Source organism: Vulpes vulpes, chromosome 14, assembly GCF_048418805.1.
Source record: "Vulpes vulpes isolate BD-2025 chromosome 14, VulVul3, whole genome shotgun sequence".
Lineage (NCBI taxonomy): Eukaryota > Metazoa > Chordata > Mammalia > Carnivora > Canidae > Vulpes > Vulpes vulpes.
In genome coordinates, this window is record NC_132793.1 from 25,607,255 (window position 1) to 25,621,124 (window position 13,870).

General features: G+C 45.5%; 1 protein-coding gene across 17 annotated transcripts in view; it reads left to right on the forward strand.

The window, feature by feature from the left end:
* The window catches only part of COMMD7 (COMM domain containing 7), a 105,852-nt gene that overhangs the window by 10,298 nt on the left and 81,684 nt on the right, over window positions 1-13,870 (forward strand). For 4 of the 17 annotated variants that reach the window (XR_011996946.1, XR_011996947.1, XM_072736128.1 and 1 more), the window contains exon 1: window positions 11,421-11,578. The exons of 8 other annotated variants lie outside the window; for them this stretch is intronic. Coding sequence is in view for 7 of the 9 variants with exons in the window: in XM_072736128.1 (XP_072592229.1) it covers window positions 11,495-11,578 (84 nt within the window). In the remaining 2 variants the exon portion in view is untranslated. Of the gene's footprint in view, window positions 1-10,875; window positions 11,042-11,419; window positions 11,579-13,870 lie in introns of those variants that run through there. 5 more of the 17 variants (XM_072736129.1, XM_072736125.1, XM_026009895.2 and 2 more) reach the window with 4 other exon arrangements.

Here is a 13,870-nt window from a genome sequence, read left to right on the forward strand (position 1 = left end):
CTGTATGTGTCTCTCGTGAATAAATAAATAAAATCTTAAAAAAAAAAAAAAAAAGAAGTTGTTTCCTTGCTACTGACCCTGAAGAGGATGCCTTAGTGGAGGAAGGCCTGGATATTTATTGAATTTATTGAACCACCTTCCAGATGCTGTGGTAAGGACTGGGGATAAGACAGACAGCAAAAAAGGACTCAGTCCTTGGTCTGCCCTCCTGGAGCTTACAACTGAGTAGGGAAACAGATACTAATTAAATTGATTTCATGAGCAATTATGAGGTTTCACTTATGTTAAGTGCTAAGGAGACAAGGACAGGGTAAATAAGAGGAAGTGTTTTAGGTCATGGGGCCTGAGAAATCTTCCCTGAGAAAGTAATGGTCCAACAGAGCTCTAAGGGGACACAGGCTACAGGGTGGAGGGAAGTGTGTTCTAGGAAGTGGAATAGCACTTGCTAAGGTCCTGGACCATAAGGATCTGAGGGGGAGGCCTGTGAGGCTGGAGCATGCAGGTGGAGAGAAAGAATCTGGTGCAGAAGGCAGGGCCCAGGTCATAAGACCTTAAGAAATGAAGTCATTGAAGGTTTTTCAGCAGACAGGTTAGTAAGGTGATGAAATGTAAATAAAGCATTTTGCATAGTGTCTAGCACAATGGTAGCTGATAGAAGACAAAAAAAAAAAAAAAGCCTTCCCTTCATTCTGGAATAGTTTCTGTATCTATAGATAATGTTTCAAGTTATTTATTATCATTATTATTCATAATACTATTACTCCTAATTTGCTTCCCCTGAATTGCTTAGAGAGATAATTTTTTAATGATATATTTATTTGAGAGAGAGAGAGAGAGAGAAAGATGAGTGTGTGTGTGTGTGTGTGTGTGTGTGCGCGCGTGCATGTACACAGGGACACAGGAAGGGGCAGGGGAGAGGGAGATACAGATGCCCCTCTGAGCAGGGAGTTGGATGCAGGCTCCATCTCACGAACCTGAGATCATAATCTGAGCTGAAAATCAAGAGTCAAAAAATTAAATTAAATTAAATTAAATTAAAAAATAAAAAAAAATTTAAAAAATGAAAATCAAGAGTCATAGGCTTAACCAACTGAGCCAGACAGGCACCCTGGACATAATTTTTATTTTTTTTATTTTTTAAGATTTTATTTATTTATTCACGAGAAACACAGAGAGAGAGGCAGAGACACAGGCAGAGGGAGAAGCAGGCTCAATCCCGGGAGCCCGACTCGGGACTTGATCCCGGGACTCCAGGATTGCATCCTGGGCCGAAGGCAGGTGCCAAACCACTGAGCCACCCAGGGATCCCCAGCATGCGTTATTCTTGAGAGAATATCCCTCCTTTTTTTTTTTTTTAAGATTTATTTATTTTTAAGATTTTATTTAAGGAATCGCTATACCCAATATGAGGCTTGAACTTGACCCTGAGAACAAGAGTTGCATGCTCTTCTGACTGAGCCAGTCCCCCTCCTCCATATTTTTGTGATGATTAACCAACTGAACCACCCAGGTGTCCTACATTCCTCCTCACATGTATATACATTTCTAGTTTTAACAGTTTACTATTCTTTTTTTTTTTTTCTTTTTTTAATCCATGAGAGACACACAGAGAGAGGCAGAGATACAGGAAGAGGGAGAAGAAGGCTCCCTGTGGAAAGCCTGATGCGGGACTCGATTCCAGGACCCCGGGACCACACCCTGAGCCAAAGGCAGACACTCAATGGAGCCATCCAGGCGTCCATATTGTGGAAAATATCCTAACATTCAGCCAAGTTGAAAGAAATTATGGGGAACCCTCTTACCCCTACCACCCAGATTTTGCTATTAACATTTTGTGCATCTGTCCATCTATCCATCTTATCTTCTGAAGCATTTCAAGGTAAACTGCAGACATCAGTATACTTCCCTCCAAACATTTCAAATGCATATCATTAACTAGAATTTATTTTTATTTTTTTTTAAAGATTTTATTTATTTATTCATAGAGACACAGAGAGAGAGGCAGAGACACAGGCAGAGGGAGAAGCAGGCTCCATGCAGGGAGTCTGATGCAGGACTCGATCCCAGGTCTCCAGGATCAGACCCCGGGCTGCAGGCAGCGCTAAACTGCTGTGCCACCGGGGCTGCCCCATTAATAGAATTTAATATTTGTTTATACTCTTTTATCTTCAAGGTAAAATTTACCTAAAAGATTTGTATCTTAAGGGTACATTTGCTGAACATTCGTATGCACATATACATATGTGTGTGCTTGTGTAACCCAAACCCCTATCAAGATATAGGAAATCATCCTCACCCTGGAACATTCTTTTGTCCTTTCCAGATAATCTCTGCCCCAACTCCTACAGAGAAAACTGGTGTTCTAATTTTTTCCACCATTGACTGCCTATTCTAGACCTTTATATTTTTTTAATTCTTTTTTTTAAAGGTTTTATTTATTTATTCATGAGAGACACACAGAGAGAGGCAGGGACATAGGCAGAGGGAAAAGCAGGCTCCCCATAGGGGAGCTCCATATGGGACTAGATCCCAGAATCATGACCTGAGCCAAAGGCAGACATTCAACCACTTAGCCACCTAAGTGCCCCTAAACCTTTATATTTTTTAATGGGGGGGTGGGGGGAGGAGACTCCCCACATACACATTTTTTTTTTTCTACCTTCTTTTATTTTAATGGGAGAAAAAAAAACAACAACTCACCTCCTCTCCAATGCCTAAGGGAATTTATTTCTTCCTGGCCAGGTAAGTTCTATTCCTCCTTTGAGTTCCTTTTTTTTTTTTTTTTTTTTTTTTTTTTAAATTTTTATTTATTTATGATAGTCACAGAGAGAGAGAGAGGCAGAGATACAGGCAGAGGGAGAAGCAGGCTCCATGCACCGGGAGCCTGACGTGGGATTCGATCCCGGGTTTCCAGGATCGCGCCCTGGGCCAAAGGCAGGCGCCAAACCGCTGCGCCACCCAGGGATCCCTCTCCTTTGAGTTCCAATAAGCAATTAACTTTTCATTCCCTGGGACACATGTATTTTGGCTCTGAGCTACCTGAATGCAAGGACCACATTTATCCCCACAATAGATGCCCAATAAATATCTGTTCCCTTGAAACCCTGACTTACTCTCTTTCTCTCACTTTTAGACAAACCATAAACTACTCTTGGGCCTTCCTTTATTTTTGGACCTTTAGGTTTGACTACCAAGAGAGCTAGGATGGTAAAGGGAAGAAGGTCAGCAGCCCAATCTCATTCTTCCATCAACCACTGAGTGACCCTGTCCAGATATTTTTCCCAGTTTGGACACGGGCTTCCCACATTATCAAATGAGGAAGAGGGTACGGGGTGGAATACGGGGCCAACAACCTTAGTGTCATTTTTTACTTCCTTCCTTCATGCTTCCACACAGTTTTCTATCAGCACAGCTGATAGTTTTTCCTTCAACTCTGATCCCAAATCTGACCCTCACCACCATTCCATTCCATTCATTACCCTGGTACAAGATACCATCTTTCCTTCACTGGAATCTTGCACCAACCCCACTTACTGGGCTCCCAGCTTCCACCCTTGCCCACACCTGCCTCTTCCAGAGCAGACTGGCCTTTGTTCAAAGCCCTCCCATGACTCCCCATCTCACTCAGGGCAAAAGCCAAAGTTTTTCCTATGGCCCACAAGGGCCCCCATGACCCAATCCCACCTTCTACCTTCTTCAGCTCTCACCACAGTGACCTCTGCTTTTCCTTGAACATGCCAAGCATACTCTGACCCCAGGTCCTCTGTAGTTAATTTCCCGTCTACCTGGAATTCGTTCTCCCAGATATTTTTCATGGCTCATTTCTTTACTTCCTTCAGGTCTTTGCTCAGATGACACTTTATTAAAGATGCCTTCTGTTGCCTGCGTATTAAAGAGCAAGTCTCCACTTTCTTCCTCTAGCACTCTCCATCTCTTCTTACCATCACCTCAATCTTCTGTGTATTGACTTCCTTATTCCTGCCTGCCTATCTAACTAGAATGTAAGCTCCATGAGGGACAGCTCATCTATCTGTTTTGACTGCTGCTATATTTTGTTCACTGTGCACCTGCAAAAGGGCCTACCTCACAGTAGGTGCTGAATAATATTTGTTTGGTGAGTCAGGGAACATGGGCTTGGGACTTACCTCTAGTTATGATCTTTTCTAAAGCTTGGATTCCTCCCCCCCAAAAAAAGGCTCCCAGTGTTTTCCTCATCGTGTTATTGTGAAAAGTTAAATGGTACAGGAAACATGTTATAGGGTACTGTTTGGCTGAGAGTACGGAGGCCCTGTGGCTTAGGGCACCGGCTTCTGACACCTGAGTGACCTGCCCCCAAGGTTCCCTGGCCCTTCTAGTACCTGCCTCAGAAGCTTCCTGAAGGTTATACAAAAGCCACGTGGAAAGTGCTTCATACAGTGTCTGATACAATAATAGTAACTGCTGCTAGGGACTGGGAAAGAAGGATTCTACTTCCTGGATTTGCTCTGGATCTGGACTCTGCCTCCTCTTTTGTTTTGGGATAAACAGACCTGTCCAGACCTGTCCTTATCTCCTCTGGGCAGACCCTCTCCTTCCAAGCTTCAGGAAGTCCTTATACACAGCCTGCAGATAACCCTGTCCTCAGGCTAGGCTTTGGAAAGTGATTCCTGAGTCATGCTGACCTGGGGAATAGTGGGTGAAGGGAGGGTGACAAGCCCAAGATCCCAAGGCTTCCCCTTGATTGTTACGTTGATGCCCATGGCCAGAGGTCGACGACTTAGTCCACCTAACTTCCATTCATCTTTCACGTCTGCCCACAGTTGGCTTACCCCCACCAGACGGTTCACCTGCACTGAACCTGCTCACCACCTCCCCCTCCTTCCTAGCTTCACAATGTCCTTTCTCGACTCTACAAATCCAGTGTGTCTCATCAGATTTCAACCTGCACGGGGGCGGAGCAGTAATCTGTCTTGGTTCATGTGTATGGCCCCAGCACCTAGCACGGTGCCTGGCATATATAGAATGTGGTCAATAAATATCTGCTGTCCAAATGACCGAATGGATTTTTCCATCTTTCAGATAAGTAAAGTGGTCTAGAAGAGAAAGTTCCCCTGGCAGCCCCTCCCAGGTTACACCCAGGTCGCTTCTCAGTGCCTTGGGGCAATTTGCATTGCAGTCCTAAAACTGGGCTAGGCCAGGCATTCATTTTATAATTGTCCTGAGGAGAAAAACAAAACAGACAATAGAGATCCGAGGCCTCATTTTCTCAGCCAAAGAGATTCCTACCTTGAATTTGAAATAAGGGGTGAGAATCCCCAAAGGTGGAGGCATTATCACCCCCACCCTCAAAACTAGGAATTGCCCAAAGGGCCATTTAAAAAACAAATTTCAGAGGGGGCAGTTTAAAAGTCTGTTGGAGCTTAGGCCAAGGATCTTACCCCTAGGAATTCCACTTCTAGAATTTTTGTCAAAGAAAAATCTTGAGATTAAGGAAGATTTTGAACAAGGAAGCCAGTTCTTTTCACCACTTCCCATACAAAAATCAGAAAACTGGAATTGTCCTAGGAGTGCAACAGAGAGATGTTTACATTAATGTGCAGATACAAGGGTAGAAAACTAAAAGAGGAATTGACCCCTTATGGCTTCCAGCAAGCTCAGAGCCTATTTGAAAATCAATAATCTCCCCACTGCTCCATATGTTGATGAGTTTGCACCCTACCTGGTCCTGATTTACCTTTTTTTTTTTTTTTTTTTTTTTTAATCCTCCTACTTTAAGTGGCTCATTTCTTCAGCCAGTAACAGCCTCCCAACAGGGGAGTTTTTGTCTGGTTCACTGCTCTGTCCTAGCACCCAGCATGATGCTCAATAAAGACATGTTGCATGAATGGACAAATATATCTACAGGGTTGACTTCAAATCTTGGGCAATTTGGCAACTCCTACCCACATGAAAGGTGCCAATGGACAATTCCATTCTAAGACCTAATAACACCATTCATAAGATACATGTATACACAGATAACTGTGTATGTGAAAAAGCAAGATGCTAAATAGTGTAAAAGTGTATACAGGAGTCCATGGTTTGGAGGAAAATAATAACACAGAGAAAGATGTGTAGGCCATTCTAGAATGATCCTGAGAGCACATTTGGGAAGTTCCAATCTCAGTTTTGCCCCTAACCAGTGTGAGACCTTGGATAGCACCTTTCCTCTTTCAAACCCATCCCCCTGCTCCCACAAAAAAACAAGGATAAGAGTTAAGACCTCCTGGTGGAATTACTGAGAGGATTAAGGAAGAAAATGCATGTAAATGCTCAGCACCTCTCCTAGAGTCAGTACTCAAAGATATATTAAAATAGAAATTTATTTCCCTGGTGACGGGATGGGAACAAAGATCATTTAACTTCTTTTCACCACTTTATTCTGTAAATAAACTCAAGTTTACGAAAGAGTTTCAAAAATAGCCATATACTCTACCCTGAGTTAATAATTGTTAACCTTTGCCCTGTTTGTGCTATTTACCTCCTCTTCATTTTTTTTTTTCTAGAATGATTTCATCCCCTTTTACCTTAAATACTTTCAGTATGTAATTCTGAAGAACAAAGACATTCTCCTACATAAGCAAAAGTACAACTATCAAATTCAGGAAATTGAACATCGATACAATATTATTATTTAGTTTACACTCATGTTCAAATTTCATCAATTGTCCCCATAATAAGGCTCCTGGGTGGCTCAGCCAGTTGAGCATCTGCCTTCAGCTCAGGTTGTGATCCCAGAGTCCTAGGATGGAGCCCCAAGTGGGGCTTCCTGCTTGGCAAGGGAATCTGCTTCTCTCTCTCCCTCTGCTCCTACCTACTCATGCTCTCTCTCTCTTTCACTCATTCACTTTCTTTCAAATAAATAAATAAAATCTTAAAAAAAAAAACCTGTCCCAATAATATCCTTTTTAAAAATTGTGGTTAAAAAAAACTCACATAACATAAAATTTACCGTCTTAACCATTTCTAAGCATACAGTTCAGTAGTGTTAAACACATTCACGTTGTTGTGCCAACAACATATTTTATGGCAATTGTTTACCTCCATCCAAGACCATACATTGCATTTAGTTATCTTGTCTGTTTTAGTTTCTTTTAATCTGGAACAATTCCCCAGCCTTCCTTTGTTGATGACTTTTATGACATAGGTGTTTTGAAAAGTGTAGGCCAACTGTAACTTTGCATTTGGCGATGTGATTTTATAATAAAGGAGCTAGTATTGAAGATATGATGAGAATCTTAATAAACAGAAACAGGAAAATGTCTGTAGTATTTTTTCCTCCAGTATTTGGTAGAAGGAGAATCTAGAATCTATCCCTTCTGTTATAATGCCTTTGGGCAACACATTAGATACTTGGGATGATGGAAACGTTCTGCATCTTGTATCAATATCAGTATCTCATCAATATCAGCATCTCATTTTGCAAGATGAGATCTGTACATCAGGGGATCTCTCTATATTATTTCTTTTTTTTTTTTCTTCTCTATATTATTTCTTACAACTGCACAAGAACCTACAATTACCTCAAAATTAAAATTTTAACTTAAAAAATGTTTTTGGTATTTCAGAGCAGAAGGGTCAACCTTTCTCTGAGGAAGAACCTGGCCCCAAGGTGAAATTCCCAGCGGGAATCCTCATGCCTGAGAAAGGACTTCTTAATGAGCTCCTTTCACTTGCAGGGGTGGGGGGAGGGGCGCCTCCTTCGCCCTCCGCAGGGACATTTTAAAGTGAATGAAGGGAGCAAGGTCCCTCATTAAGGCTGAAATGGGAGCTGCTGGGGGCGGGGGGTTCTCTAGAAAGGCGGCCTGGCCTCAGGTCTGCATTTCCTGCGACAAAGTTATCACATTAACAATAATCACCCCCCCTTCCTTCATCCTAGAATGGACTGTGAAGGAAAACTTTGGAAAGACCGTTTTTTACCTATTGTTTTCGTTAACTGACAAGTTCTTAATAAAAACTGAAAAACTGTAAAGACCTAAATAGGCAACCATGGGGATTAGTTTTGAGCAATGTATTCTTGCCAGTAGAATAGTAGACAGCGTCTTATGATCATGTTTACATAGCATTTATAGTTGAAGCCAAGAATGGCATTGTCTGAGATTTTGAGGTTTCCTTTAGAGGACTTGGGATTGTCCTCAAGGTTGAGAAGAGCTAGGTTGGAAGGAGAGGGGGAGGGACGCTTGGGTGTCTCCGCGGTTAAGCGTCTGCCTTTGGCTCAGGCTCAGGGCGTGATCCTGGAGTTCCAGGATCGGTCCCACATCGGGCTCCTTGCGTGGAGCCTGCTTCTCCCTCTGCCTATGTCTCTTCCTCTCTCTGTGTCTCTCATCAATAAATAGATAGAATCTTTAAAAAAAAAAAAAAAAGGAAAGAGATGGAGATGCTTTCAAGAGCATCATCATGGGAAATGAACCTGCCGCCAGATCCCTATTCAGGGTGAAATGCTAATTTCTGGTTGTTCTCAGAGTGATCAATCATGGTCCCTACCTAGGAAGGTTGGCCATTCTTGCTATTTAGAACCCAGTTAGTCTGAACATGACATTCCTTGACCCTTCTAGGAATTTCCCATAAAGAAATAATCAGATGTGGGGGAAAAATGTACTGGGATGCTTATTCCCATATTCTCAACATAAGATTGAAAAATTGGCATAATAATAACAAGCATTTACTGAGCACTTACCATGGGCTAGTTGCTGTGGTATTTTATGAGCATTGTCTCATTTCATCCTTTCAAGTAGGTTCTATTATTGTCTCCATTTTTACAAATGAAAAAAGAAATAGAGGCACAAAAAGCTTAGTAATTTGCCCAAGACAACATTATTAGTGAGGGAGACAGATGTGCAAATGACAGCAATAACACAATGTGATAAACATTAAAATAGAAATAATATGAGCGACAGTAGACAGTGCAAAGTATTATTATATATTGTCTATTCAGGTGCTTCAAATAAAGTCTGGCACATGGTAAGCATCTAAAAATGCTTGTTATTATTTATACTTCAAACCTGAATGTGCCCAGGAGTCACCTGGAGACTGTTAAAATGTAGATCCTGAATCAGCAGGTCTGGGTGGGTGGGAGGGAGCTACAAGTCTGCATTTCTAACAAATTCCCAGATTCCTTCAAGGACCACACTTTGATTATCAGAGATTAAACAGGGTGGGGAAGGAGGAAGTTCTGAATATGTAAAAACAAATCACACAACCCCCAAAGACCTGTGACTTGGAAGAAAACTAGAAGGCAAGACAGCTACTGTGTTACTACAGTGTTGGACAGCAGCTTCCAGTGAATTTCTTTCTCTTTCTCTCTCTTCTGTCACATGGACTAACTCACTTCCGCAAATATTTATTGTGTGCTTCAGCACCAGGCACTGTGGGAGCAGAGATTAAGGAAATCCAGTGGTTTCCTCTAGGATTTTTTTTTTTTAGTGTTAAAAATAATTTAAAGAAGCACACTTTTTTTTTTTAGATTTTATTTATTTATTCATGAGAGACAGAGAGAGAGAGAGAGAGAGAGGCAGAGACACAGTGGGAGAAGCAGATTCCATGCAGAGAGTCTGACGTGGGACTCCATCCAGGGACTCTGGAATCATGCCCTGGGCCAAAGGCAGGCGCTAAACCACTGAGCCACCCAGTCGTCCCAAATTCTTTAAAAATACATCTTTTTAAATAAAAAATTTCCTGGATGGTGAATCAGGGGATCTGAGTTCAGTCACTGTCAGAAGACTTACTCTCTTCCAGGTACCCTGGACTTGGCCAAGTGCCCTGCATACATTTTCCCATTCTTCTTCTTCTTCTTCTTCTTCTTCTTCTTCTTCTTCTTCTTCTTCTTCTTCTTCTTCTTTATTAATGAGACACAGAGAGAGAGGCAGAGAAACAGGCTCCCCTTGGGGAGCCCAATGAGGGACTCCCAGGACCTGGGACCCTGACCCGAAGGCCAATGCTCAACTGCTGTACCACCCAGGTGTCCCGCACTTTGTACTTCTTGACATCAGTTAATGATTTTACACGCATGTGAATTTCACATGCGTGTGTCTGCTATCTTTACTAAACTTGACTTTCCCCCCTGGATGCCAGGCACTGCATCCAGTTGTCCTGTGGCCAGTAGACCAGCACCTATTATGGTATCCACTCCCCAGTAGACACTTGATATTATCTGTTGAATGAGTACATGAATGAAATAATCACCAAAGGAGAGGCGTTTGGCCTCTAGGTAGAAGACATTTTGTTCATACCCTTCCAGAGGGATTTTTTTTTAATTTTTATTTATTTATTCATGAGAGAGGCAGAGACCTAGGCAGATGGAGAAGCAGGCTCCCTGCGGGGAGCCTGATGGGGGACTGGATTCTAGAACTCAGGGATCACGACCTGAGCTGAAGGCAGATGCTCAACCACTGAGGCACCCAGCTGCCCCCAGAGGGATCTTTAATGAAGGATAGAGAAGAAAGCCTGGTAGGGAAAAGTCAACCAATCCTTTCCAAAATCCCCCACCCCAGGTTTCTAGGCACCCCCTCCCCACCCTCAAGGCTAAGTGCAGGGGTAGGTGAAGCTTTTGGGCTGGTGGGGTCATGTCCTAGATTCCATGGAGTACCTCTGTTTTCTCATCTGTTCAGTGGGGATCAGGGTAATGGTTACCCCGGGGCTGTGAGAGGTCCTTGGAAAAGACAATACAGGGGTGTTTCAGGTTAAAGTGATCATCACTGTCCTGAAAATCTCCCTGCACGGATCTGAGCACCACCCTCCCAGACTATCCCAGTCCTCACACTTCTTTGGGTCAGAGGTTCTCAGAGTGCGGTCCCTAAAAACTCGTTGAAAATGCAAATTCTCAGGCTCTACCCTAGACCCTTCTAGATCAGATACTCTGGGGGTGGGGCCTAGCAATCTGAGTGACAGCAAGATCTCCAAGAAGATGCTAATGCAAGCCCAAGTGTGCGTCCTTCCTGCTCTGCTCTGAATGGAAGCTCTCCTAGGGACGTTGGGCCTGCGATGCTCACTTCTGTATCCCCAGGGCCGGCATAGCAGGTGTGCAGTAAGTATCTGCTGAGGGCCTCGTACTACCTTCTCAGTTAAGCAGCCATCCCCGGGATCATTTTACAGAGAGCGAAACTGAGGCTCAGGGAGGCCACGCCCGGTGTTGTGGGGTCACCCAGAGGGGATCCCCTAGGGGATCCCACGTTGGGCAGCTGGGCTCCTCCGGGCTCTCCAGCGGTGGCAGCGGCACGCGCCTCCGCGGCGCTGCGAGGGCGCCCCCCCCCCCGCCGGGGGTCCGCGCGTCCGCGACTCCGCGAGGGCGCCCCGCCCCGCCCCCGGGCTGGCGGGGGGAGGAGCGCGGCGGCGGCGGCGGCGGCGGCGGCGGCCCGTGGCGAAAGTGCGGCTGCGGAAGCGCGGCGAGGCGGGCGGCGGCGAGGGGGGAGGCGGGGAGGCGGGGAGGCGGGGAGGCCGGGAGGCGGCGAGGCGGCGGGCGCTGGGCCGCGCGGACGCCATGGGCCGCCTGCACTGCACGCAGGACCCCGTGCCCGAGGCCGTGGGCGGCGACATGCAGCAGCTGAACCAGCTGGGCGCGCAGGTGGGCCCCGAGGGCTCAGGGCGCGGGGGGCGCGGGCCGAGGGAGGCGCTGGGCCGAGGGCCGAGGGGCGTGGGGCCCGCGGCGGGGCGCGCGGGCGGTGGGGACGGGCCGAGGCGCTCGGGGGCCAGCGGGGCGCGTGGGGGGCTCAGCGGCGGGACTAAGGGCTAGTCCTGGAACCAGGAGAAGTTGAGGTGCCTTAGCAGACGAACTGGGAGGAGTCTCCCCAGGGCTGAAGGGAGTTTGGGGAGCTGTGGGATTCGGTGGGCCAGGCCGGGCCGGAGATGTCCAGCAGGGAGGCTGCGGGGGAGGCTGCGGGGGGTCTTGGCGTCCAGCGGGGGCAGGTGACCCAGGGTGGCCCGGCGGGTGGGGGGGCTGTGGGGGCCCGTGGGGGCCCGAGCCCCGGGCCACACCCCTGCGCCCTAATCAAGGGGAGTATCTGGTAGCCCTCCAAAAAGCAAGCCACGTACCTTCACAGTGTTGGGCCCCCCTCCGCACACACACCCCTTGTTAGTAGGGAGCTGCTGGCAAAGCCGTTTTTTGTTCATTCCAGCAGCAGATGCCAGCCTGCCAACTTCCTGCCCCTGTGCTGGTTGGGATGCCCTTTTCAGAGCACCCAAGGCAGCCAGAATAAATAGGTTAAAATGACACTCCTCACCACCATGGTAAAGGTGCAGCTGATTCTCCCCACTGGGTTGTGACTTCCCAGGAGGTGGGGTCCTTCTCCTTCATCTCAGCATCCCCCACAACTTACTGTTTTCTCACTAACTGACGTATTCCAAAAGCCCCTTTGTCACACAGAAATAAATAAACTGCAAGTCACACGTGTTATTCTACATTTTCTAGTAGTCTCATTTAAAAATCAAAAAGAGGGCAGCCCTGGTGGCTCAGCGGTTTAGCACTGCCTTCAGCCCAGGGCCTGATCCTGGAGTCCCAGGATCAAGTCTCACGTCAGGCTCCCTGCATGGAGTCTGCTTCTGCCTGTGTCTCTATGTCTCTTTCTCTCTCTCTGTGTGTCTATCATGAATAAATTATAAATAAATAAATAAAATAAAATAAAATAAATCAAAAAGAGAGGCACCTAGCTGCAACGCTGGACTTTAAGGTCATGAGTTCAAGTTCCACATTGGGTGTAGAGATTACTTTAAAATAGCATCTTTAAAAAGTAAATAAAAGGGTGCCTATGTGGCTCAGTCCATTGAGTGTCTACTTTCTTTCTTTTTTATTTTTATTTTTTTTAAAGATTTTATTTATTTGTTCATGAGAGACCCAGAGAGAGACATACACAGGCAGACAGAGAAGCAGACTGTCCACAGGGAGCCTGATGTGGGACTCGATCCCGGGACTCCAGGATCACACCGTGGGCTGAAGGCAGGCACTAAACTGTTGAGACACCCAGGGATCCCCTTTTTTTCTTTTTTCTTTTTTTAAAAATTTATTTATTCATGAGAGACACAGAGAGAGGCAGAGACACAGGCAGAGGGAGAAGCAGAATCCATGCAGGGAGCCCCATGTGGGATTTGATCTCGGGACTCTGGGATCACACCCTGAGCCAAAGGCAGATGCTCAACCGCTGAGCCACCCAGGCATCCCAATAGAGATTTTTTTTAAGTAAATAAAATAATAAAGAAACAAAATTAATGTTTTCTTTAATCTATATTAAAATATCATTTCAACATGTAATCGATACAAAAATATCAATGTATTTATTATTTATTTATTTATTTATTTATTTTTTAAAGATTTATTTATTTATGATAGACATAGAGAGAGAGGCAGAGACACAGGAGGAGGGAGAAGCAGGCCCACGCCGGGAACTCGATGTGGGACTGGATCCCGGGATCCAGGATCGCGCCCTGGGCCAAAGGCAGACGCTAAACCGCTGAGCCACCCAGGGATCCCCTAATTTATTTTTTTAAATATTTTTTTTTATTTATTCATGAGAGACACAGAGAGGCAGAGATAGAGGCAGAGGGAGAAGCAGGCTCCATGGAGGGAGCCCGACGTGGGACTCTATCCCAGGACTCCGGGATCACGACCTGAGTGGAAGGCAGACACTCAGCCACTTGAGTGTGTCCCGATATTTTACTTTTTGATACTAATTTTTCTTTCTTTTTTTAAGAAAAGATTTTATTAAGGTAGAGCAACAGAGATCATACATAAGGAGCAGAGGGGTGGGCAGAGGGAGAGGGAGAAGTAGGCTCTCCATTGAGCAGGGAGCCCAATGCAGGGCTCAATCCCAAGACTCTGGGATCATGACCTGAGTTGAAGGCAGATGCTTAACTGACTAAGCCA